The following is a 27661-nucleotide window of genomic DNA, read 5'->3' on the forward strand; positions in this document are numbered from 1 at the left end:
GTTATAAAATAAAGGAGATATTATAGGTATTAGGAAACAAACATACAGTGTTTAAAATTAGCTATTTTTATTCTTTCTAAAAATATTCTTTCCTCCTTTTGAACAGATAATATTCTTATAATTCAAAAATCAAACAGGTTAGCTGGGCGCTGAGGTGCACACCTGTAATTCCAGAGGCTTGGGAGGCTGAGGCAGGAGGATCCCAAGTTCAAAGTCAGTTTCATCAACTTAACAAGGCCCTAAGCAACTTAGCGAAACCCCACCTCAAAAAAATTTTTAAAAGGGGCCAATGAGGGGCTGGGGTTGAAGCTCAGTGGTAGAGTGCTTGCCTATCAAGTGCGAAGCCCTAGATTCAATCCTCAGCACCACATAAAAATAAATAAATAAAATAGAGGCATATTGTCCATCTACAACTACAAAAAACCCCTCAACCTTTAAAGAAAATGGGGGGGGGCAAGAATGTGACTCAGTGGGTTTAATCCCCAGTGCAATCAATCAATATCGAACAGTCCAAACGGATATAGAATGAGAAGTGTTGTTGCCATTCCCATAAACAAGTATTTGCTTTCACTAATTTCATGTGTATTTCTCCTGTATCTTTTCATACAACTGAAAGTATTATTTTTATTTTTCTTATTTTTTAAAAAAAGTTGATTTAGTGGTGCATATGTGATGAACCCTATTTTTTTACTTAACAATATATCATGAAAAATCTGTTATGTCTGTAATATAAAAATAAGTTAAATTGGAAAGAGGCAGTAAGGAATCACTGTATCAATACAAAACAAGGGGGGGTAGTTGAGAAAATCCATCTTATACTTCATAGTGGGAGTTCAAAAGGCAGCAAAGGCTGAAGATGACAGAGGAAACAGAGATTACAATACTTAGACAAGTAATTACCTGTAGAACTAAAAATGTATTATACATTTTTCCAACTTCTATGACAGAAGGGGCACCAACCTATAGTAAAATATATAAAATGAAGGAAATAAGAGAACAAGAAATAAGGTAGGTAAGAGAAGACCAAAATAGCTCTGTAATTATTTAACTACAGTAAACCTTTTTCATGACATGCCAATCAACACCAACTTTAAAGTATTTTGCAGACAGTACAAAAACTCAAAAGTTACTGGTTCATGTAGTTAGCTAACAAGGATACTGGTGCAGATGAGAGAATAAAAGATCCAGGATGTCAGGGAATAAGAATAGATGTTAGAGCTGCCAGATTTCAGGAGAAAGTAAATACCACTGCTTTGTCCCAGTCAGTGCGAGAAGCCCAAAATATCCTCATTGGCAAGTGAGACTAAAGATAAATTTAATCACCCAAGAAGATAAGAAGATAAATACCAAAATTTTGATAAAGAATTATAAGAAAGCACAGATTATAACTCCATACCAATACAGACTATAAAACAGACCTGAAAAAGAAATTAGAATGCTATAAGTAGTTATTCAAAGGAGTGCTGTTAAATAAGTTCAGGTATCAGTGAACTATTTTTAATCTCCAAGAAACACTAAAGTTTCAGAGCACAGAAAAAGGTAGAAGGTTTAACAAATTTTATGAAACAAAATAAGAACTAAAACCAAAGACAATACAAAACAAATTAAGACTTGGGTGGCTAAGGCAGGAGGATCACAAGTTCAATGCCAGCCTTAGCAACTTAGTGAGGCTCTAAACACCATAGCAAGACCATCTCAAAATAAAAAAAATAAAAAGCTCAGTGGTAAGAGTCCCTGGGATCAATCCCCAGTACCAAAATAAAGTATAAAACCCTCTAAATATTAATCTCATTTTAAGAGATACCATCCAGTATTAGGAAATCTATTAACTGAAGTGAAGGAAAAATCTTATAAAATCTTATGATAAAAACAAAAAGAGAATTTGATGAAATTCAGCATTCATTCCTTGACACATTCTCAGATACTCTTCAAATCAACAACCAACATTATATTTATTGGTGAAATATTAGTTTAGCATTAATTCTACTGAAATTAAGAACACATGCTTGGAGGCTGGAGTCATTGCTCAGTGGTTGAGCACTTCCCTAGCATGTGTGAGGCAATGGGTTCCATCCTCAGCACCACATAAAATAAATAAAATAAAGGTATCGTGTCCACTTACAACTAAAAAAAAATTTAAAAATAGAACACTGTTAGCATGTTATTATTTAATGTTCTAGAAATCCTAGCCAACATAAACAAACGAGAGAACAATCTGAGAGACACACAAATTAAAAAGCATTGTGTCATTATTTGAAGAACATTAACGTAAACTTGGAAAACTCAAAAGAACCATTTGAAATATTAACAGAGACAATGAAATTGTTATTTATCCTATGACCAACAAGAACTAATTGAAAAACTAATAGACTAAAAAATCACATTCTCTATAGCCACAAAAAACATTATAACTAGTTACATAAGAATGCAGGACAAAATTACACAACTGAGAAGCATTAAAGGCAATGTGAATAAAAAAAGAGAAATACATTGGGACTGGGATTGTGGCTCAGTGGTAGATCATTTGCCTGGCATATGTGAGGCACTGGGTTCGATCCTCAGCATCACATAAAAAGAAATAAATAAAGGTCCATCGACAACTTTAAAAAAAATTTTTTAAAGAGAAAGGAAAAAAAAAAGAGAGAGAGAAGTACCTTGTTTTTGGACAAGAAAACTCAAAATTGCAAATGTGGCAAAATCTCCCTAAAGTAATTCATTTTAATTTAATCACAACCTACAAAAATACTAATGAAATTTCTGGAGGAATTTGACAAAATGATTCTGAAGGTTTCTGAAAAAAATTAACATGCAATTTCCTTCCTTTTCAACCTTTTTTTTGGGGGGGGGGTACTGGGGATGAACTCAGAGCTTCTCCACTAAGCCACACCCTAACACTATTTTGTATTTTATTTAGAGATAGGTCTCACTGAATTTCTTAGCACCTTGATGTTTCTGAGGCTGGCTTTGAACTTTCGATCCTCCTGCCTCAGTCTCCCAAGCTCAAGATTAATTAATAACTGACTGATCATACTTATATAATGAAACCTCCATTAAAACACCTAAATAAGAGTTTGCAGAGTTTTCTGTTTGGTAAGCACAGTGAGGTCAAAGAGAAGGCATAAAAGGTCGACACACTCCCTACCCCTAGGCTTCACCTTAGGTATCTTCTCCTATTTGATTGTTTTGAGTCATGCAAGTAACAAATATATTTGGTTGTTTGAGTGAGCTGAGTAGTGACCTGCTCAGGCAAATTATCAAATAGAGGGTTATTAAGGATACTCAATTTACAGTTAGTTGGCTACAAAATGTGTGTGGCCCAGAACTTGTGACTGTCATCTGAAGTCTTGCGGGACTGAGTCTTTTTAACTCTAGGTAGAGAGTTGTCAGAATTAAATTGAACTGTTGGTGTTAGAGGACTAGAGAATTCATTGCTATGGGAAAAAACTCACTGTAGTCCACATTCAGATCTACCCAACTACCTCTACAATGGCCTTTATATCTTTTTTGTTTTCTTTTTGCTTTAACTTTCTCACTCTTTTTTTAATGGCTGAATGAAATGAATTTTATTGCTTGGCTGTACTGAATTCTCAACCAATCCTCACTTGATTAGCTTCTGAGTTCCTTCTAAGGTTTTTTTTATTTTTATATATAAAAATATATAAAAGAGGAAATAATAAATATAAAATAATAAAAATAAACATGTGTGATATATATATATAAATATATATATATATATATATTTTTTTTTTTTTAAAGGTGCTAGGGATCAAACCAAGGGCTTTATTTATACTGGCAAGCACTCTACCACCAGTCACCACCTCAACCCTGCTTTTTTCAATGATAAATATACATCTACTTTTAAAATCCAGGAATCTAATCAAGTATTACATTTTAATTTGATTTATTTGCTGTGGATTCTTTTAATCTAAAATAGTCCCCATCTCCATCTATTTTTTGTACCCTATCAGGAAAGTACAAATCAGTCTGATCCGTTACATGATGTTAAAATATTAGCCAAGTTGGGCTGGGGAAATAGCTCATTTGGTAGAGTGCTTGCCTCGGATGCACAAGGCCCTGGGTTCAATCCCCAGCACCAAAAAAAAAAAAAGCCAAATAGTAGTTGTAAAGGTACTTTCACCCTTTTTAAACCCCTTTTTACTCTGAGGGATAATACTTTCAACCTATGTGCATGTTACATTCCAAACAACTTTTCACCAAATGGCATGGTCACTGATGATCCTTTTCTGAACTAATGATTACACTTGGGTTTGCAAAATGATTCTTCTGATTCCATCATTTCTTTTGTATTTATCCATCTTGAAATCTTCTACTAAGAACACCACCTATCTATTTCATTTCAAGATTGATGGATAAACAAGACAAAAAAAGAGTCTGGGTCTGTGACATCAACAACCCTGATCTGCTGAGTGACTGCCACATGAGAAAAAAGTAAATCTTTCATCTTAAGTCATTGTTATTTAGTCTTCATGTTAGCAACCAACCGTATTCTGCAGGTACCTTCCTATGACAGTAGTCTACACAGCCAGTAAAAGTGATTATATGAAGCCTAATTTACTTATGTTTGATTATAAACACTACTTAATTATGAATCAGGTTTCAGTTCTGCACGTGTACGTAGTTAAGGGGTGGAAGTAGAATTTGAGATTTCATTCTATAGCAATGAATCTTGAACTTTAAGATACGATCTTAAAGTTACAGTCTCTATATATAGCGAGGCTTACACAGGAAGGCATTCATAGGTAGGGGTTTTGAAAGCAATTTTTGACATTATTTTGAAAGCATTCCTCAGATCTAGATAACTGTCAGTAATAAGTCTTGCCCCCTCTAGCCTGATCTCCTTCTGCCTATTTAAAGAAATCTTTTTAGCTCCAATCTGCTTTTATTAGGTAAGTATTTGCTAAACACTTGACCATCCACATTAAGTACTGCAACCTACCAAGAATTCAGGCTGAACTATACACACTCTGGAATGCTTTAAGACTCTCCAGAACCAAGACTAACCCTGGTTTTCATTCTCCTCAAACTCAAAATGATGTACAGATCCTATAAGAACCATATTTGAAAGTTTTTGTCACTAAAGCCATAATTCCCTTTGCAACAACCCTGTCAGATGAACACCAATCTTTGTCAAAAAATAAAAGCACAGGGAGTCAAATAAGGAAAAGTCAGTAATTTATAAAAATATTTTTAGTTGTAGATAGACATAACAACTTTATTTTTAAGGTGGTGCTGAGGATCGAACCCAGGGCCTCACAAATGCTAGGCAAGCACTCTACCACTGAGCCACAACCCCAGCCCAAAGCCAGTCATTTTATATTAAAGGTAGAAATGGAGAGAAATCTTTGACTATACATTTCACCTGGAGTCTTGAAAGAGGGGAAAGAAAAAGGAAGGCATTAAGAAGTAAACTTTCCCATTTCAAAATTCCAATAAAAACCTAATGTGTTTGCCTTCAGGACCCATCTCATCAAATCTGGTGTCATTACTAGGATTCTACAATCAAATTCTTAAAAAAATAAAAAATTTAAAAATTCTCTCTTGCTTGCAGAAACCTAAAAGATGCCTCTTCTCAATGTGAAGAAATAGCTTAATCAACAAGGGTCTGTCTGCATAATACCGTAATACAAAAGTCCCTTACTGACTCAGTACATATGAAATAATTAAAACAACTTTGGGGAAAAAAAAGTCAGATACTGTGCTTAGGTACTTTACAAATGTAGTTGCTCTGTAAGAACATGAAATCAGAATTTTAAGAAATAGTGCATCATCAAAAATCATATGTAAAATTAATTGTATCCATGGGAAAATGGGAGTTGGGGAAGACAAGGGAATTTCAAGTAACAGGAAGAATTATTTCTCATTAGGAATATCAGTAAAAAAGGCGGCACGTTTTTAGTTATAAGAGTATGTTATAAAATCTGAACACCTCTACAATTGACTGCATCTCACTTGTGTCTGCCTTCTTTCCCAGCACTGTCATTTAGCATAGTGGCCTTCAAATCACTGTCAGGGCAAGAATGAATCACAGTAGCAGTTCCGTCCAACTGCCCTTCTCCTCTCATGCCATTAGTTTCCCATATGGTTATCTGACTGTGTTACAGCAAACAGTAATCCATCTAATTAAATTGTGCTCCCTAGTTAATCCATCCCATTAAATTCATGTTACAAAAAAACCTCAATATATAAGATAGTAGCTATTATTTAAGAACTTCTCAACAACCTAATTATATAAGCACTACTATTACACAGAAATCCTATTTAACTCATGAGCATATAGAACAGTGGGAGATCATTTAAATTTAATAGTGCAGGCCATGACATCAAGTCACTATTCACAAACTTATAACCCAGGGTAAGTTTGAGCTGGGAAATGCATTTCTCTTGTTCCCTTGGTACAAATCAAATCCTATATGCCTCTTTCAAAGTCTGAACTATTTTGAATGTGAATCTAAAGACTGGAGGATAATTGTAAACTACCCCACTGCTATCTTTAGAATCACATGAAGATAAAAGTCTAATACTTCCATTTTACAAGGAGGTTAACTGGCTTGACCAAGGTCAAACACAAGTAGTTAATACTAAAACATTTCTGACTACTGCATTACCTCTTAAAACCAATTTCTTGGCATCATTTCCAAATACTTCACAATGTTTACTAAGGGCACAGTTTGAGTCTGTGAATCTTAGTTAAGTAAAAACTGTATTCAACTGTATTCCCATTTTTATCTATTTTAATAGACTGCCAGGGAATTATGAAATTACTCTCAGACCTATATAAAGAAAATAATTCCAAAGTCAAAGTCCTTTAAAGAAATGACCCTTGCTGGGCATTATGGTAGACACCTATAATCTCAGTGACTTGGGAAGCTGAGGCACCACAAGTTTAAGGCTGGCCTGAGCAACTTAGTAAGATGATGTCTAAATTAAATACAAGCTGGGGAGGTAGCTAGGTGGTAGAGCACCCCTGGGTTTAATCTCCAGTACCAAAACAGAAAAAAAAAAGAAAAGAAAAGAAATTCAAAGGCTTCTTTATAATTCATAGATCAAAGACAAAGTCTCAAAGAGAATTAGAAATATTTTAAACTGAAAGTGAGGAGCATTATCAAAATTTGTGGGATGCATCTAAATTTTCCTCTATAATTATATAATCAAAAGTTTACATTAAAAATACAAGGTATCAAGTCAATGATCTAAGTTTTCACTTAAACTAGAAAAAAGCAAAATAAATCAAAGCAAGAATTAGAAAGGAAATTATAAAAACAGAAATTGATGAAATCAAAAACAAAATAGACAAAAAATTTAAGACCAAAATCTGAAAATAAAACTGATAAGCTTCTACACAAACTAACAAGGAAAAAAATACAACAGACACAAATTATCAATATCAAGAATGAAAAAGGAGATATCAGTAGAGCTATGGTGAACCACTCTATGGACATAAATTCAACAACTTAGATAAAATGCACCAATTTCTTAAAAGCCACTAACTACTAAAACTCACTCAAGAAGAATACTCCTATAAAGAAATCAGAATCATAGTTAAAACACTAAAGCTGGGTGTGGTAGGGAACACCTGTAATTCCAGAAGCTCTGGAGGATGAGACAGGAGCAAAAAGTTCAAAGCCAGCCTCAGCAATTTAGTGAGGCCCAGTGCAACTTAGACCCTGTTTCAAAATAAAAAAATTTAAAAGGGGGCGGGGGAATGTGACTCAGTGGTTAAGCACCCCTGGGGTCAACCTCTGGTACCAGGGAAGAGAGGGAAAAAAAAAAAAAAAAAAAAAACTAAGGAAAAAATTTGTAAATGAACAGTACTGTAATTATTTGAAACAGGAACCACCTGACTGGATTCACAGAGGAAAAACTCTTATAGAATTTAGATTTTCCTCAGTGGCTTTATAATCCAAAAGTTAACTTGTGGCTTGTTATTTATGTACTGATGGTAAAAGAAAAAGAAGACACTGCTATATTCAACGCATTTTATCAATATTCTTGATCTCTCTTTAATGCAACAGTATAACATCTTAAATGATCTTTGCCTGTCAAACTAAATTAAAGATATTACTTTGTATTTACATACATACAACTGAAGTGATCCTTAAAAGCTGTGTAAAAATTAGCCAGACACAGTGGTGCACACCTGTAATCTCAGTAACCGGAGACTCTGAGGCAGGATTGCAAATATGAGGCCAGCCTGGACAATTTAGTGAGACCTTATCTTAAAACTAAAATAAATAGCCCAGACTGATGGCTCATGCCTGTAATCCCAAGGCCTCCAGAGGATGAAGCAGGAGGGTCACAAGTTCAAAGCCAGCCTCAGCAACTTAAGTTAGGCCCTTGGTTTAATCTCTGGTTCAAACAAATAAATAAAATAAAATACATAAATAAAAAGGGCTGAGGATATAACTCAAAGTGTCCTGGGTTTAATCCCCAGAACCTGTGTAAAATCAAGTATCTACTACTTAAGACAGTATACTACATAGTGTTAGAGAAATATAGTATATAAAAGATTGAACCATATGAAACTGCCAATTTTCAACTGATTCAACCTGGAAAAATGTAAGCAGGTCCTTCTTTTATATATGATTCAGCATTCTGCTAGTTACTTTTATCAGAATTATTTTGGATGTCAAGGGCTAAGGTTCACTCAACATCTACCAAGTCTATTCTGGAAACTTTTCAGTTATTTGCAAATTGAGAATGTGAATATATACTAAGAAATACTTAGCATGGGTACAGGCTCTGTTTTTCTTCTACTATTCAGAGTTCTGCGCTTTTTAATTCTTTAAAAAAAAAAAAAAAAAAAAAGAACACTATTACCTGGAGCATGGATTCACTATAAATAAGGATTAAGATCCTGCTGGGCTCAATATATTAAAAAGAGAAAGAGAAGATTGGGCTGCAGGTGTAGGTCAGTGGTAGAGCTCTTGCCTAGCATGCAGGCGGCCCTGGATTCCATCCCTAGCAGGGGTAGGGCAACAAATTTCCAAGATTATTCCTTGGCTCCTACAGGTCTTTTTCTACTAACTCTTCCCTCCTATACACCAGTCACACTAAGCTCCTTGCTATTCCTTTAAAAGGCCAAGTACACTCCTCAGGGCCTGTTCACTGTTTCCCTCTACCAAGGAATGCTCTTCTTAAAGATATCCAGATGGCTTGCTTCCTCATCCGTTTAAATGTTATCTTCCCAAAATGGCCTTATCTTACCAACTTATTAAAATAGTACCCCTATTACAAGTCACTTATTTTTACCCTAATTTACTGTCTCTGTCCCTAACGGAATACAAATTACAAAAGAAAAAGCCTCTTTTATTCACTGCTATTATCTCTATGGAGCCAGGAACAGGGTCTCATAAGAATGTGCAGAACAAGATGTTGCACAACGATGGTATACATGCCTCCAATCGAAACCTGACAGATACCAAAAAGAGCTAAGAAAACGGTTTAGAACCCTGCACGCTCTGCTACTTAGAATAAAACGACTACCTTTTAGACGAAAATACTTTAAAATAGAAAAACCTAATGAATGGGTGCATCCCTGGAGACAAAAAATATTAATGCTAAGTGTATACATGCTGCAATTCCGCTGGTTTATCACAGAAAATGATCCCTAAGTCATCTTCCCAGGAACCAAGAAACTCTAGCTTATGATTTTTAAGGGGAAATAGGAGTTAACGAATTAATGATATATAGTGATTAGGAAATACAGAATAAAAAGAGTCTAAACTTCCGAGTATAAAGCAAACTACCCAAAATCGGAATCGGTAATGCTTGCCCCCAGGAGTCACTTGGAAGCGGAAATTTTCTATTTTTGGCGGCAGGCTGGGTAGGACTCGGTCCGGAGGAGCAGGGGGCGTGGGGTTTGGGAGAAAGAGACCTGAACTTCGAGCAGGGGGCCGGTGCTGCGCCCGCGCTAGGCTCCTCTCTTTTGATTTTTCTCGCAGGAGAAAAGGGAAAGTTGATTGCGCCTCCCCGCTCCCCAAAAGGCCTGGGCGAGGGCTGGGGAGGCAGACCCTCCCCTTTCGCAAGCCAGCCAGGCCGCGGCGGCGCTCTCCCGTCTCCGGCTCACCCGGCTCACGGTTGATCTCGATGTCGAAGTGGCACTGCGGCCGGTCCTGCGCCCCCATCGCGACGGCGGCGGCGAGAGCTGGAGAGAGGGGAGGAGAGCAGTCAGGGCGGGCTCCGGGGCGGGGTAGGGCGGAGCCGCGCCACGGTCGCCTCGCGCCGGCCGGTCGCGACCGCGCGGGAGACCAGATCGGCCCTCCCGCCCCGGCCTCCCAGTTCCCAGGAGCGCGCCCATAGGCTCGTCACCTGGCCGGCTCCAGGCTGAACCGCTCCGCGTCAGCAAAGGAGAAAGTACTGCCGCCGCCGCCAGACCCTAACGCCACTAACGGAACGCCGCCTCCTCCCCGGGGCCAGCCTCCCAGTGCCACGCTAAACCCCGCGAGAATCGGAACAAATACCGCGAGATCACAGTCTTCGAAGTGGGTGGATAACCGTACGCGGCGACCGAGGCGGCTCTGTACATGGGCGTGGCAGGAGCGCTTCGTGAAGCTCTAGCGGGCTCTGCTCTCCTGTGTCTGCGTGGATCCTTTCTGCCCCACCCTTTGGAGCCAATCGCCCAATCTGGGAGGCTTGGACGCGCCTGCGCCCTCTACTGCTTCTCGCTCTTTTCTGGCAAGCTGCTGCGTTTTCCCTAATATCGCGAGACTTACTCGTGGTCGAGTTCTGTGGATGTGCGAAGAAAGTCGATGAAGTTTAATGAAGCAGGTGACGCTGTGACCTGTTCTCTATTTTCGCGAGTGGTGGTTATGATTATATGGTACTGTTAGACCGACCATCCCACTTTAAAGACCTTTCGACTGTGGAATGCATTCTCTTCTGCCCTCTAGTTTCTGGCTTGTGTACTCACCATTCTGCATCGTTTGTGACCAATCTCCAGTCTTTTGCCCATTTTAAAATCTATTTCTTCTTCTTACTTTTGGGTGTAAGTATTCTGAACACAAATGTTTTATCAGGTAGACGTGTGTATATTCCAGATATAAATCTTTTGTTAGAGATATGGTTGCGAACACTTTCTCCCAGTCTGGGTCTTGACCTTCCATTATTTTGACTTTTTAAAACTTTGCTGAAATCAGCTAGTAAGTTCCTTCCCCGCCCCCCTTAGTTTGCTCTTTCTGTGCTCAGAAATCTCTGCCTAGCCCAAGTTCGCGAAGATTTTCTCCTTTTTTCATCTGGAAATTTCAGTTTTACTTTTTGTTTAAGTCTGGTGCCTCCACCACCACCCACCGCCCCCAACCCCCAGTTACTGGAACCTGAACCCAGGGACGCTTAATCCCCAACCCTTTTCATTTAATTTTAAAACAGGGCGACACTAAATTGCTTAGTGCCTCGCCAAGTTGCTAAGGCTGGCCTGTTACTTGCGATCCTCCTGCCTTATCCTTCCCAGTGGTTGGAATTACCGCTGTGCGCTGCTCGAATTTTTTTGCTTGGGTGCTGGGGATCAAACTCAGTACCACACGCATGCTAGGCAAGCACTCTTCCACTGAGTCACGTCCCCAGCCTTTAGAATTAACCTTCGTTTATGGTGTCGGGTAGGAATTGGAGTTCACATTTTCCTGTAGGGATATACATTTGTTGAAAAAGTTATCTTTTGTAATCCCTGTTACTCGGGATATACATTTGTTGAAAAAGTTATCTTTTGTAATCCCTGTTACTCGGGAAGCTGGGGCAGGAGGATTGCAAGTTCGAGGCCAGCCTCAGCAATTTCATGAGACCCTGCCTAACAATAAAAAAGCTCTGGGCAATGGCATAGCGTCCCTGCATCCAATCCCCAGCACCGCGAGAAAAGAAAACTCTTTTATTTATACACTGAATTACCTTGACCTGTGGTGTATCTATTTCTGGACTCTTCATTGATCCATGTGTGTATAGTGCCACTTTATTTTTGTAAAATTATTTTTTTTAATTGTAAAATAGGCATTATAGAAAGTTTACCAATTTAACCATTTTTAAGTGTATAGTTCAGTGGCGTTAAGTACCTTCACTTGTGTGCAACCATCCCCACAGTTTTGCAGAATTGAAGCTCTGTACCCATTAAACACCTCCCCCTCTCCCAGCTCCTTGCAACCACCCTTCTATTTTTTGTCTGTATAAATTTCACTACTGTAATTACCTCAAATGAGTAGAATCATACAGAACTTAACTTTTGTGATTGGCTGATTTCACTTAGCATAATGTGTTCATCTATGTTGCTGCATGTAAAAACTCCGGGTTTTGAGGTTATTGTATGTATATACCACATTTTTGTTTATCTGCATTGATCAATACTTGGGTTACTTCTATTTGTTCGGCTGTTGTGAGCAGTGCTCCTATGGACGTGAGCGTAGAAATATCTCTTCAAGCCCTTACTTTCAAATATTTTAGGTATGTGCCAGAATTGGAATAGCTGGATCCTATGCTCATTCTATTTTTATTCATTTATTTATTTTTTGGCACCAGGGATTGAACCCAGGAGCACTTAACCACTGAGCCACATCTTCAGCCCTTTTTATATATTGTATTTAGAGACAGGGTCTCTCTAAGTTGCTTTAGGGCCTTCCTAAGTTGCTGAGGCTAGCTTTGAACTGGTGATCCTCCTGTCACAGCACGTGCTAGATCTATTTTTAATTTTTTTGAGAACCTGACATAGTTTTCCATAGCAGCTACACTGTTTCACAATCCATCAACACTGCATAGGGTTCCAGTTTCTCCACATCCTCACCAGTACTTCTTATTTGGGGGAGTTTTGATCATCACCATCCTAATAAAGTGGCACACTGTTTTTGATTACTGTAGTTTTATAGTAAATTTCAAAATAAATTCCCTTAAATAATTTTTAAGATATCTCTGCCCTCATTCTATATGTCAGTTAGACCTTTGGCCCTTCTACACCATCACAGAAGTGCTATCCTTAGAGCCTGCCAGTTTTAAGCCCAGTATCTTACTAGGGGAACAGTCTCTTGGATTTAACATTTGTAATTCAGGCTTAAGAAGTTGGTGGTTGTTATGATTTGGATCTTAAATGTCCCCATAGGTCCTGTGTTGAAGGCTTGATTGTCAGCCTGTGGTGCTATTGCAAGGTGGTGGAGCCTTTCTAATGGAAGGGACTTAGGTCATTGGGAGCATATCCTTAAAGGGGATATTGGAACCCTGAACCTTCTTTCTCTCACTCTCTCTCTTAACCCTTTCCAACCCCTCTGCTTTTTTTAAGACAGGGTCTCGCTAAATTGATGAAAATTTTGCCAAATTGCAGAACCTGACCTTGAACTTGCGATCCTCCTACATCAGCCTCCTGAGTTGCATGCACCACCATCCCCAGCTTCTTGCAATTAATTCTTTTCTGAGCACTCCAGTAAGGTCTTCTTCCTACTATTGATAATATTGATTATTTGACTTGGGTCAAATGACTTTGATCTCTCTAGAGTTCAGTTTCTTCATTTGCAAAATAAATAGATGAAATCTCATCTAAGGTTCTGCCTTGCTCAGATTTTTTAAATTCTGCCCTGTGAGTAAAAACAAGATTTTAGATGATTTGAAGGTAAAGTATGTTATTTGGTGTGAGGTTAAGATGAAGAAACTGGTGGGAAAGACAGGCCTGGACTGGAATCCACCAAAAGTACCGACACCTCTCTCATCCCTAAAGTGGTAGAAATTGATATCCAAAGAATTTACAAACTCAGTCTTTATTTGCCCACAATTACCATGGAGGAGAACTCCTGGTAGTGGAAATTTTCAGGTAAGAAATCACATCAACAGTTGGAATTTAAGGGGAATAATTACAAATTCATTATTCATTAATTATGAATTCACAATTCAGGAAAATTAATCTGGAATGCTAATGGTGAAACATAGATGAAATAAATAATTTTCTAAAGGTAGAAATGACTAAAATTGACTCAGGAGAAAGAAAAGACCTGAACAAATTATTAATCATTGAAGAAATTGAACTAGTAATCTCAGATTTTCCTCCAAACAACTGTAGGAGACATTTTGAGATAAGCAAATGGGAAATTTAATTGTGTTCTAGAAATAAGACCAAGGAAATATGTTTAATGTGTTAGATGTCATAATAAAATTTTGGTTGTATAAGAAAATGTCCTTGTTTTTTTTAGAGATGCATAATGAAGTATGTAGGGGTGAAAACATGATGTCTGGGATTTGCTTTAAAATACTTCATAAAAAAAAAAAAAAAATAGCCAGGCATGGTAGTGCAAGCCTGTAATCCTAGCGACTTGGGAGACTGAGGAAGGAAGATTGCAAGTTCAAAGCCAACCTCAGCAAATTATTGAGTCCTATAAAGACAGTTGTTCCTCAGCAACTTAGTGAGACCCTGTCTCAAAGTAAAAAATAAAAAGGTTTGGAGATGTAGCTCAGTGGTTAAGCACCCCTGGATTCAATTCTAGTGCCAAAAAATAGAAAATAAAAAATAAAATAAAATTTAAAATGGACATTGAGTGAAATAAATGTGTCAAAAATTTAATTGTTGCCTCCAGGTGATAAGAAAGGGGATTTATTTAACGTAACTCTCTATTTTTGTATATCTTTGAAATTACCCATAATAAAAACAATAAGGATAGATATAGCCTCCTCAACAAAAGACAGGCCCAGATTATTTTGTAGATAAGTTTTATCAGACCTTCAAGGAATAATATTAATCCTTTTCTCCTTCAAAGTATTTCAGAAGATAGGAAGAGAGCTGCGAAACTTATTTTGTGATTTCAAGACCAAAGTCAACACAAGAAAGTTACAGACCAATCTCATTATAAACATGAATTTAAAATTCAAGTAAAATAGTAGGAAGTCAAGTTTGGTCATATTTAAAGCCTAAAAATGTTCATGACCTAATTGGTCTTAGCTCAGAAATATGACTCAAAATACATCAAAAATATATTCCTATAATTCCAGATTAGCATTTAAAAAGTTATAGTTAACCCAATATATGGTGTATCGGTTATCAGTTTTGGGTTTTGTTTTTTTTCCCTCTTAACACTGAATGCACCCTTCATTATATCCTCTGTAATACATTATTCAGCCTCAATCAGGAATCCCTGCTCCAATCTCTCTCCCCCAAAAGTAACTTTTACTTGTTTATAACCTGGGAGAGGGAGAAAGGAGAAGAATAAAAGGAGAGAATAGGAATAAAATGAGAACATACCTGTATAATATCTTTTTTCTTATAGCAGTTTAGAATTAAAAAAAACTATCCTAGGCCTTAAAAAGGATTGCACAGAAAAACTCTATTAATGTACATAATTGACCTGAGATTAGAATCTTCTGAAAGGCCTAATCCCAAGGTTAGCCTTTGACTGGAGTCTGAGAACTTGAATGGTAAATACTCCACTCATATAAAACTCTCCCTATGCATAAATTATTTGTGCAAACGATATGGTTTAGGCTGAATACCTGCTTTCCTTCTGGGAGTCTGGAATTTTGGTATGTGCTAAGTAGAGAATGCATACACAGCCTGCCCCCAATAAAAACATTGGCACTGTGTCTTTAATGAACTTCCTGGTAGACAACATTTCACATATGTTATCACAATGCATTACTGCAGGAATTACACATCTTATATTCCTCCACTGGGAGAGGACTCTTAGAAGCTTGCACCTGATTTCCTCTGACCTTGCCCCATGCCTTTTCCCTTTGTTTTACGTTGTGTCCTCTTTTTGTAATCTATTATAGCTAAGACCATATACTGAGTTCTGTGAATCCCTCTAGTGAACCATCAATCCTCGAGGTGACCTTAGGGACCCATGGCATAAAAACAGTACCAGAATTTAATTAAAAAATATGGGTATATTGGGCTGTGTTTGTGGCTCAGTGATAGAGCACTTGGTTAGCATACGTGAGGCACTGGGTTCTATCCTCAGCATCACATAAAAATGAGTAAAATAAAGGTATCATGTTCATCTCCAACTAAAAAACAATTTTTAAATATATATGTATAGGGAGGCATGGTGGCACGTGCCTGTAATCCCAGTGGCTCCAGAGGCTGAGGCAGAATGGCAAGTACAAAGCTAACCTCAGCAATTTAGCAAGGTCCTAAGCAACTCTGTGAGACCCTGTCTCTAAATAAAATACAAAAAAGGCCTAGGCTTAGTAGCTAAATGCCCCTGGGTTCAATCCCTGATACAAAAGAATGATAATATAGAAATTATATATATATATAATATATAGAGAAATTATATATATATAAATATATATATATTGAAATTTTGAAAATATAAGTCCTTGAATTTTTTTCCTGTTGATATTATTTCATGGGGTACAGGAAAGTGTGCACTTTGATAGGATAATATCCTTGTGGTGTTGATCAAAGTCAGATGTTCTTTCTGCATGGATAGCAGGGAATATTGGCATGTCATCTTCAGGGATATAGCTTTATAACCTAGCAATCTCAGGGGAAAGCATTTTTTCTGCCAGATGCAATGAGAAAAATCCTAGCGAAAGCTTCTGATTGACTTGATAAGGTCCATATGCCCATCTCTTTATCAGTCTTGGTGGCCAAGGGAATGAGCAGATGTGGGAATGAGCAAATACCTACAGCTTAGGGTGGAGCCAGTAACAAGGAGAAGGCATGGAGGTGTGGCAGAATGAGATGGTCTCTGAGGCAATGGCTGTGAACTAAAAAGCTACTTCAATTAAGAATACTACACTCATCCTTTGGACTTTTAGGTTAGTGACCTTTTTGCCATTAACTTGTTTTAAGACATAGTTGATTTTTACAATAATGTGCTGCTTCATCCTTTTTAGGAGGGAGCAGGGATCCCATAAAATTAAAATAAAAAGCCTACTGCAACATATTCCTCTTGTCAAATGGGACCCTAACTCATTTTATTTTGACCCTACTTGTTTTCTGATTTCATTTCCCCTCAGTTCCTCTTTGAATCCTTTACTCGGACACTTTTCCTGGACACAAGCCTTTGCAAGTAGATTGGGTTTGGGTAAAAATTGTTCAAGTGCTCCAATGACATTGGAAGCCATGTCGGCTGTGCCAGTCCATCTTTGTCTACCCACCAGGAATGTGGCATTAGACAACTAGATCTTGGTTTTGTTTCACTCTAGAAGCAGACTCTTGAGACAGTGATTTGTGTGCTAATTGTTTATTTAGGAAGTGCTGAATGTTTGTGTCCTCCAAAATTCATACATATGTTGAAATTCTAACCTCCAAAGTGATGTTTTTAGGAGACAGGGCCTTTGGGAGGTGATTAGATCATGAGATTGGAGACCTCATGGATGGGATTAGAATCCTTAATAAAAGAAGACTGAAAGAGACCCCTTTCCCATGTGAGGTTACAGTGAAAAGAGGGCCGTCTTGACCCAGGAAATAGGCTCTCACCAGACATCAAATTTTCTGGGATCTTGATCTTGAACTTCCTACCCTCCAGATCTGTGAGAAATAGATTTTGGTTATTTATAAACTATCCAGTCTATGACATTTTGTAATAGCAGCCCAAGGGGACTAGGACAGGAAGTGATCCTACAAAAGTACGTTCAGGGAGCAGGGAAGTAAAACAAAGAAGATAACCAATAGTGTATGATGTTAAGCCAGCTAGCACAGTGGGAGATTGGACCTTCATCTTGCTGAGGCATTCAGGCAACCAGTACAAAGGAATTATCCCACCAGAGAGGCAAGGGATACACTATCTCCTGAGAGTTGTTCCTGGAGAGCAGCTCCAAGGAGTGATAATCCCCTGGTTGTTCAAAGGCAGGCTTCCAATTTCAGGAAATAACCCTCAGGAATAGAGACACAGAAGCAGACAGTTGGGAATCAGCTGGAGCACAGGTGAAGGAATGTTCAATGAAGTTGGAAGAAAGTTCAAGGAATGAGAGTGAGATGATTGCTTCCGCTACATCTGACAAGTCAGTTTTTTGTTTGCAAATAAGGAAGTGCTCAGGAATTGAAGATCATAGGTTTTTCTGACATACAAAAAGCACTTGGTAATTTCCACATGGAATTCCTTGCAATTTCAACATCTAGGCAATTTCTCTAACCCTGCCAGGGTGTGGGTCTTTTCTATCTTGCCAGGTCTAGGGGTTCACCAAGGCAGTGCCCAGTGTCCCTCCACCTCTATTTTCCTCACTGTAGAGCCCTACACAGTGCCTTGTCAAATGAGGACTTGCCTTATACTGGAATCAATGAACACATAGATTACTGCTCTATAAATAGACTTTACATGGCAAGAAAAAAAAATGAAGGATCTTTGTTTAGCTCTTGACTCTGCTGTTTCCTTTGAAGATCATGTGTCAGTTTCCATGTTTATATCTCAGCTGCAGTTTTAACCTCTTCAGGTCATCTGTGTTTCATAATCTAAAGTAGCCAGCAAACAGTCCTTAGCACATTACCCTGTTGTAATTCTCTACATAATAAAGCTGTTCTTATTTATCCTTCATTGTCTGCATTCCCACAGGAAGCATAAAGGTTCCATGAGTGCAGGGACACTATCTGGCTTCCTCACTGCAGTAATCTCAGCATATTCTAATCGATCAATAAATTTTTTTTAATTTAACAGCACAGAGATGAAAACAACCTTCCCTTGGGTTTAGAAAGGAAAAAGATCCTGTAACTCAAGAGAATATTTAGATTTTGGAGGAATCTTTGGGACTTTGAAAACATAGATGACAGATTAACTTCTGAAAATTGTTTTTATTAAACTAGATTTGCCAGGCACAGTAGTGCATACCTATAATCCTATCAACTCAGGAGGCTGAGGCAGGAGGATTGCAAGTTCAAAGCCAGTCTCAGCAACTTAGTGAGGCCCTAAGCAATTTAGAGAGACTGTCTCAAAATAAAATTTAAAAAAGGGCTGGGGATGTGGGTTAGTGGGTAAGCGCCCTGGGTTCAATCTCCAGTACAAAGACGAAGAAGAGAAAAAAAAGGGGAATAGATTTTAAAACATTATGAGGTGGCACATGTCTGTAATTCCAGTGATTTGGGAGACTGAGGCAGAAAGATCTCAAGTTGAAGGCCAGCCTGTGCAGCTTAGTGAGACTGTCTCAAAATATAAAAAGGGGTGGGGAGTCAGTTGTAGAGCACCCCTGGGTTCAGTTCTATTTAAGTTGTAGAGTAACAATAAGATGAAGATACTATGTATTCAACTTAATACACTCTGATCATCTCCACTAATGGAGGTTTATTGCAAAGTTTCAAGAGCACATGAGATAGCACTTAACATCATTTCCTTGCTAGTCATATCATTACTAAGAGTCTCCAGAGGTCAAACTGGGATGTCAAGAGACCTCATGAAGTGGAAAACTAGCCTAACATTCTGTGGAACATAACCCAACCTCAAATTATCTGCTTTAACTGATATCTTTGTCCTAGGAGTATGATAATGACAAGTCACTGCTGTTGCAAATCTTACAAGACAGATTTGGGATGGAATCCCTAGAGAACAGACTCACTTCTGGACTATTGAGAGATCAATCAGCTTAAAAATGTGAGTTAGAGAGAAGGGTTCAGATAGGTTGAGTGGAGGCTCTAGTCTTGAAGTAGTTTCTCTGAGAAGGGAGAGTGATTAATATAGTCTGATTAATATAGATCATTGTTTGTTTTAAAAATTTTCTACAGCCATTTTGGTTCCTAGGCCCTTTTAGTGGGATGGTGGCTGCTTTGAGGGATAGCTGAATTTTGTCTTCAAGACTGTTTCCCTTCCCATGTCAGAAGCTGCAGTTAACTGCTGTAGGCCACACTGACTTGCTGAAAGCTCAATCTCCTGCAGAGGAGCCTCTGGTGCTTTGTCACAGACCTTGGCCCATCCCATGGGCTGCAGCCAGTATCAGATAATTCCTACAAAATCAGACTCACTTTTTGAAGAAGTAGCCCAACTCGGACCTGGCCTGCATCTATTTTCTTCTGTCTCCTTTAACATCTAGAGACCCAGTTAAAGCCTACTTGTTATGAATGGCGGTTAATACAGGTGGCCTCTCTTTCCAGTAGTCAGTTCTGGGACATTCTGCATGCTTCTTAAAGGTTCCCACAAGTTCTATTGCTTATCACAGCAATGTAGTGGCTCTTCTTTCCTTTCATACTCTCCTTTACTCTTGCTTCCTGAAATCATCTCCTAAATAATCTACTTGCTCCCAAGGTCTTGTTTCAGGCTTTGCTTTAGAGAAGGCTCAAGTTGAACAGTCAGCCTGTGCCCACATCCCAGATGGAACTAGTCTGATGGCCCTATGGGTGCCAGGTTCTATATAAACAAGTCAAGCTGCCTAATAAAGAGGGACAGCTGCCATCCCATTTCAGCTGATGGTTACCACATATTTCTGCAAGCCTAGAATTGCTAGAAACCCAAGCTTTAATGGGAAATTTTATTTTAAATGTTAGCATCAAATTCAAAACTCAAAAACATTGCACAGTCCCAACCCATCTGCTGACCAGATCAGGCCCATGAGCAGACCACTTGTGCCATATTCTATGTATGGGCAACAACCTCATGAACAGTGGAGGAAGACTATAAATGGGTGAAACCATTAGGATAGCCAATCGAGAGGGAGAGCCAAGGATCAGGCTCTCTCTCAGATTTGAGAAGGCTTAGGGAGGATCAGAGCCCTTAGCTGATACATCAGAGGTAACAAACATTGAGTATTTAACTATGACCCAACACATAGCTACCTTATTGCAATCTCAATCTGGGGAGGCAGGTAGTGTTTTTATTATCCCTATTTGAGAGGGGAGGAAACAGAGATCTCAGAGGTTAAGGGATAAAGCTGGGATTCAAAATCCTCTTCACCATTTATGTATTACAGCCACTCTGGATTGTCCCCCAACACCTACTGTTTTCTTTTCAAGGTCCCAGCAAAAGGAATAGGGACCTGGGCTTATAATTTGGAGTTCACTTACAAGAATGTCTTTGCCTCATTTAAAGTCTAAATAGGGAGTTTCTTTCTTTTTTTTTTTAAATAGAACTCAGCTAATACAGGCAGAAGAAATGACCAAGTTAGAAATCACCACTATGCAATCCTTAATGAATTAAAAGATCAGGGCTGGGTAGATCATAATTTAAGCCAAAGGCTGTTGGGAACTTGAAAATAAATCGGGTCAAGTACTTATTAATTCCTATGATTTATTCTTGCCCCAAATATCAGAACCTAAGTCTGAATGAGCCTCTAAACCAACTTACAGGAAAAGTGGGTGACAGTGGCATATATTTAATGATGCTACCAGGATATAACTGGATGAATCTAAACATGAGAAATTCTAGGCAATTGACCTAGATTTTTTAAGAAGTGGCAAAGAAAAAAAGAGAGAGAACTATTAAGTATTTTTACAGTGACATCAACAAAGTGCAATGTGTGACTCTTACTGGATTCCAGTTCAGACAAATGAATGTAAAGACATTTTGTGATAATTGAAGAAAATTATACATCATTTATTATCAGATGATATTTGATAATACTAAAGAATCACTATGAATTTTGTTGCAATGATAATAGTATTATTGTTACATAAAAGTCCTTACAGATTTTGAGGGAACCAAATATAACACTTGTTACATGGAAACATCTATATCTTCATATTGTTCTTTTGTGGAAAAGCAAGCTTTATTTCAAAGTAACCTGAGAAGAGCAGTCAAGGGGAACACATTTACAAACTGGATGGGAGCACACAGATACTGTATCCACTTGGTAAGGGCTCAGCCAGAAGTCTCAGCAATTCCTGCTGATCCTCTAACACCTATTCAGTTTCCTCTTCAGGCTGAAACTAAACAGTAGTCTTGAAGATGCCTATGATGTCTTTGTTATCCAAACACACTCCCTTTTAGGAAAGAGAACACCTGGGGTCTACTTTTTGGCGATCTGATTAATTCTTAATAAATATTTACAATGAGAATATAGTTAAGCTAGTAGCTTTCTTCACATTTTCACATTTTTCAAAGAACCACAGAGGTTTCATGTTTTAAGCAGTTGAGCTGGTAAAGATCCTGTTTCCATTTTATAGGAAATGGATTACATTCAATTACTTCTTACAACTGAAAGATCATTCCATTGCTTTTGAAGTACTGGATGGGCTGGCATCTGCGATGGTAGCTAAATAAATGAGATTTCTATGTAACACATGCTGGTACCTAGGAGTAAAAAATAAGCAAAAATTAGAGGCTTATTTTTACTGACTATGAGCAAAAAAACTGGAAGAGAATTTACCCTCTGTAATAGAATGGCTTATCCACTGACTGGATGATTCAGTATTATCAACCTTCTTGCTTAACATATTCAAGGAAAACATTCATACTCACCCATTCTCCCTTATCACTTCTACAGCTATCTCTGTAGACCAAGCCAACATAATTTCTTGCTTAGACTCTGGGAATAGTCTCCTTTATGACCCCATTTTATTCTTCAGCAGTCTGAGTGATCATTGTACAATTTAAGTCAAGATCATGTCATAACTGTTTAAAACCCTTCGGTGACTCCCAATCAGAGTAAAGCTGAATCCTTCTTGTGCCCCACAAGGCCCTATGTGAGGGGGGCCTTCAGTTACCTCTCTGATCACATCTATGGCTTTTCCTTTGTAGAGCTCTGGTCACAGTGGCCTTCTTGTGATAGGACAGTATCCAGGATACTCATATCAGGGGGCTTTTCTACTTGGTGCTCTCTCTGCCTTACTTACATGCATAGCCAGTTCCCTCACACAGGTATACGAGATATTCTGTATAAAAGAGTACTCCCCTCCCCACATTCCCTACTTATTTATTTTGCAAGTTGGGGATCAAATCTGGGCCTCATGCATGCTAGGCAAGTGTGCTACCACTGAGTTACATCTCCAGCCTTCTGTTTTATTCCCACTCAAAGCACTTAATATTATATGCCTAATTATTTATTGCTTCCCTGTAGATTCTGGAGTCTAGAATGTTAGCTCCCTGAGAGCAGACTGGTATCCTTATATAATTTTATTATTTTTTTCTATTTTTTTAAGTTTTTTTTTTATTTTTTACAGACTGCAGTTGATTCATTATACACAAATGGGTTATATCATTTCATTTCTGTACATGGTGTAGATTCACACCATTCATGCAGTCATACATGTACATAGGGTAATGATATTTGTCTCATTCCACCATCTTTCCAGAATGGTATCTTTTTTGATAATTCTCCACTACCTCAAGCACTGCCCAGCACTCTACAGTACTGTTGAACAAACTTCCAGAATGGACAAGACACTTCCAAATTTAATGTGAGCTTACTACAACAACAATTTTTCAAATCAGTTGGTCAAGCTCCCCATTCAGGAAGACAAATCAGACCAGAGGTCAGTAAGCAGGATCTTGTGAGAAAAAGTCCACTAGGAGATTCTGATAACTTTCTTACCCCTGCATTAATGATTCACAGTACCAAAAAGAATGTTTTGCAAACATTTTTCTTATAGAAAAATGAGTGTGTTTACTACAATCTGCCAAAAAGAAAAGTACCAAATGTCAGAGTGAAACAAAGATTTACCTTTAATGGATCTCTCTACTATTCTATTGAGGTATTCAGTGAGGGAGGTAGGTGACTTTTTGTTGTTGTTGTTGCTGTTGTTGTTATCAGGGATTGAACCCGGGGTGCTTAACCCTGAGCCACATCCCCAACCCTTTTTATTTTTTTTATTTTGAGACAGGGTCTTACTAAGTTACTGAGATGGCTTGAACTTGTGATCCCCCTGCCTCAGCGTCTCTAGTTGCTGGGATCACAAGCATGTGCCACCACACAAAGCTTGTAGGCAACTTTTTTACTGGGTAGGGAAAGCATGGCATCCTTGAATGTTTCTTCAGTAACAATAAACTATCTTCTATAAGAAATGGGACATAATTCCTGGACTAGATTTGGAAAAGCGGCTCAGACTCTTATTTTCTCTCATTTTGGTATATGGCTAGAGAACACATTAAATTACTATGCAGGAGTTACCTGGTTTGGAAATCCTTTCTTGTTCTTCATGTTTGTCACTCACAGATTAACTACGAGTCAGAAATGGGAGGGAGTGGGCTGAAGATGTGGCTCAGTGGTAGAGTGCCTGCCTAGCATGTATGGGACCCTGGATTCTGGGTTTGATATATAGTACCACAAAGAGAGAAAGAAATGAGAGAGAGCTTAGCAGCCAAATGGTCTGACTTTCTTTACAGAGGGATGAAGCAATGATTCATGATGATAAAGGGGTTACCCACATCAGCTATCATGGCTTCAAGTAAAGATGGCTTTGCAATGAGAATAATCAAGTTTTGAAGAGACATTTAATTCCCGGTTCTATAATGTACTAGTGTATGGGCTTGGGCAAGGAAGTAACCTCTGCACCTCCCTTTCCTCAGCTGTAAAATGTGGCTCTTGGGCGATCCATCACCAAAACTCCTAGTGAAGGACAGCTTCTGCACCATCATACCGGCTCCCGCCCCACTCAAAGGTCAGTAGGAAGGAGATACTTACTGGACACACTCGTTCGCTCGACCCTTGTTCTGATACTCCACGATACAGCGGATCAGCTGGTCATTCTCCTCCAGCAGCTGAAAGACCAGGGGAAAGGTCAGGGTAGTGTGACGTCAGGGCGGCGGGGAGGCCTGCGCCGCCCCCGACCCTCGGTGCTAGGCGGCCTGGCGGCAGCGCCTTCACCGACTTAGTTCCCATCCTAGTCCACACCCCGGCAGGTCTCAACCAGGATCGGAGAACTCCAGGAGGTTCCACCCAACCCCTCGGGACCTCCACTCCCCTCTGCCCACGTAGGCACTCACCTGCTGGATAGTCTCTTGATTAACTTCTGCCTTGCCCCTCATCCAGTCAGGTACAAAGGCCACCGACATGGCTGGGGGCCTCGGTCGGCACCCCACCTCAGAAAGAGACGCCGCCGAGCTTCTAGACAGACGCTATCTCCACGCCACAGGGCCCACGGCGGGCGGGGCTACCCTCTCTACCTTGACTGGGTCCTCCAGCCTGCGGGGCGGGGCCGGGAGGGACGTCATTTGTGATTGGACGTAGGGTCCACGACGGGCGGGGCTATAAGGTTGACGTTGATTGGGTCCGCCTGCCTGGGCCGGAAGGGACGTCACTTGTGATTGGATGCGCAAGACTGATGCCTCCTCTACGGTCCCCGCCTTTAGGGGTTTGGGGAGGTTTGTGCTTGCTAGGTTTGTGGTGACCTTCCTCTTGGTCGGCTATTGTGTATAGTCTGCGTGAGCAGATTTCTTTAGTTCACCCAAGATTCGTGGCTTAAACCCATATAAATGGCTCCAAGTCTCTAATATGGCCCCTTCGATATTGGCTTGATGCCTCTGGAGCGTGAACCGGGGGGCAGGAAGATACTGGTGTTGCTTTTTACTCTTTGCTGAGGAGAAACTCTTGCATGTGACTAGATTTCCTCCGGACACTAAAATAATGTTTATTACGTTTACAACCCTAAAAAGCACCAGTGTTTTTTCCATTTTACAGATTAGAAAACAGGTTAAGTAACTTGCTCAAAGTTCTTGGCTATAAGGGCAAATAAGTATCTGAACACAGGCAATCTGGCTTTAGAATCCTCGTTTTTAACTACTACCTTGTACTGCCCATGCACCATACTGCAATGGTGTTTTGCTGCCAATTCAAGGAATCTGGGCCTACCCTCCTGGGCCACGAAATTGCTACAAGTGACCACTAAAACTTTGAACTGGTTGTATTTAGCCCATCCTTGGTGGACATGCTAACAAAGTTGGTTTTCCCTGAAGCACACAGAGCTCTGGGTCACTGCATTTAGGAGGGAGATCTTAGGAACCTGTACTCTGCCAAGGGGGAACTTTCTAGAGCTTCATTTCTCTGAGTGGCTTTGCTGGGCTTTCCCTGCACAATCCTTGTATTCAATCTGTTGAAGAGTCAGCTTTCATCTCATTTCATGGTGAGGTAAATCAATGAGAAAAGTAGGATAACATACTTGAGCTGGGGCAAAATTCAGGGCTTCCTGGTTCCCAACCCTGCACGATTAGCCCTATGTCAGGATATCTCCCCAGGAAATTTCCCTGAAGATTGTACAGAACAGAGTGGGCAGGGGAGGACCCATTAGAGCAGGATGCATACCTTGCATAATCCTGCTCAGCCTTATTCCTGTTTTGATGAGTAAGGAATGATAATAACATGAGGTAGTTTAGAGGTGCGACAGGTGCAGGGAATCAACTTGATCTAGCATACAGGGAAAACCCTCCAAGAGAAGAGATGTCTCAATATGAAGAAATGGAAATTATGCAGGTGGCAGGTGTCTAGCATCTGGACTTTCTCCTAGGACCAACTGGAGCCATAGGTGGTTTTAGGCAGAAGAGTGATGAAGTCAAAGATGTGGCTCAGAATTTTCCTGGCTATCATATGGTAAAAGGTAGGTCAGGAAATCAGAGGAGAAACAAAAAAGGCAGTGAGAAGTGGTGTGCAGGCCAGAAATAGTGGGAGAGGGGAAAACAGGCAAGTATTTAAAGGCATTAGGAGCAGACTTGACAGACTTAGTGATGGAATGGGAAAGGAAATTAGGGATGGCTCCTGGAGTTTTGGCTTGGGCAACTGAAAGACTAGTGATGCCATTTGTGGAGAAGTTGAACTGGAAGTGAGGGTGATACATTCAATAGAGTAGAACTGTATTGTTTGGAGTGACGTCATGCAGAGATGTTGAAGTTCATAGTTGGCTATTTGGGTCTGGAACTCAGGGACTAGGGATGGGATGGAGATATAGCTTTGAGAAACAGCAACTGTGAGGATTGTTTGGAACCATGTAGTGGATAAGACTGCCCAAGGAGAGAGTGCTGGTTTCCCTCATGGCAAAGGAAAATAAACTGCAAAAGATACTGAGTGTAGAAAGAGATTAAAACCAGAGGAACGTAGGGCCATAGAATTTAAGGATAAAAGAGTGACAGAGAGGGATAGATAATCAATGATAAATATTGAAAGATCAAGCAAGGTAAAGACTAGATCTTTGATGTCCTTGATAAGAGCAGTGTTAGTAAAGAGATGGTGTAGTAATCAGAGCTGAAGGGAACTGAGAACTGATGGGAAAGATAAAGCAACAAAGTGTTCAAACATAGGCCACTTTTCTAAGAGATGTGGTTACAAAGGAAAAAGGAAAGATGGTAGCTGAAAGGAAGCAGTCCTTGGGAACTGACAGACATCACTTTGATGTTTGCTTTTTTTTTTTTCAGTGCAGGATAACTTAAGAGAACAAAAAGGGGTGAGGAGTGGGAGATCTGGGGGCATGCAGGAGATTTGGAATTTGGTATTGGGAAGAACTGAGAAAGCGCAGACTTGTCAAGCCTAGGACTGCTGGTTGGCACTGAGGATCTGGTTGAGTTTGGCAGTTTATTCAACACTGATCTGTGTGGTTTTAAGATTTTGTCCAATAGCATTGACAGCCAGGAGAAAGGTCAGAAAAGACAGAAGGTTGTATTCTTCCATAGATGGAGAACTGCCAGGCAGGTGTGACTGTGTAAGGGATGTAAGTATATGGAGAAGAATATTATGGAATGATGGACCCTGGACTCTCAGCTGATGGGGAAGGAAGTGAAAGCTAAAAGGAGTTGATAAATAGAACAAAATAGAGAGACAACTGAACTGGAAGTTTCCACAGACCAGAGAATAAGTGGGAGAAACTTAGAGATTAGCTGCTGGACAGGTCAGAGATCAGTGT

General features: G+C 39.4%; 2 protein-coding genes across 3 annotated transcripts in view; both read right to left on the reverse strand.

Annotated features, from left to right (window-relative positions):
• NKTR (natural killer cell triggering receptor) overlaps positions 1-10475 on the reverse strand; it is a 46412-nt gene extending 35937 nt beyond the window's left edge. For both annotated transcript variants that reach the window (XM_079114113.1, XM_079114112.1), the window contains exons 1-2: positions 10330-10475; positions 10088-10165 (exon numbers count right to left, since the gene is read on the reverse strand). In XM_079114113.1, coding sequence (XP_078970239.1) covers positions 10088-10145 — 58 coding nt within the window. In that variant the 5' untranslated portion in view covers positions 10146-10165; positions 10330-10475. The remainder of the gene's footprint in view (positions 1-10087; positions 10166-10329) is intronic.
• A 10934-nt stretch (positions 10476-21409) lies between these two features.
• SS18L2 (SS18 like 2) lies at positions 21410-24951 on the reverse strand. The gene is made up of 3 exons (XM_079115143.1): positions 24759-24951; positions 24457-24533; positions 21410-22127 (listed from the first exon to the last, which is right to left on the reverse strand). Exons 1-3 carry the CDS (start codon positions 24825-24827, stop codon positions 22040-22042), a joined length of 234 nt encoding a protein of 77 aa, XP_078971269.1. The 5' UTR covers positions 24828-24951; the 3' UTR covers positions 21410-22039.
• Between the last annotated feature and the right edge of the window lie 2710 nt (positions 24952-27661).

This window comes from Sciurus vulgaris (genome assembly GCF_902686455.1).
Source record: "Sciurus vulgaris genome assembly, chromosome: 16".
NCBI classification, from domain to species: Eukaryota; Metazoa; Chordata; class Mammalia; order Rodentia; family Sciuridae; genus Sciurus; species Sciurus vulgaris.

What these genes read in the sequence shown, in the direction of transcription:
- SS18L2 (XM_079115143.1), bottom strand. Translation starts at nt 24,827, where the DNA reads ATGTCGGTGGCCTTTGTACCTGACTGGATGAGGGGCAAGGCAGAAGTT. An exon ending in ATCAAGAGACTATCCAGCAG is followed by an intron (nt 24,534 to 24,758) that starts GTGAGTGCCTAC and finishes CTGGTCTTTCAG; the next exon opens with CTGCTGGAGGAGAATGACCA. An exon ending in CGAGCGAACGAGTGTGTCCA is followed by an intron (nt 22,128 to 24,456) that starts GTAAGTATCTCC and finishes TTTTACTCCTAG; the next exon opens with GTACCAGCATGTGTTACATA.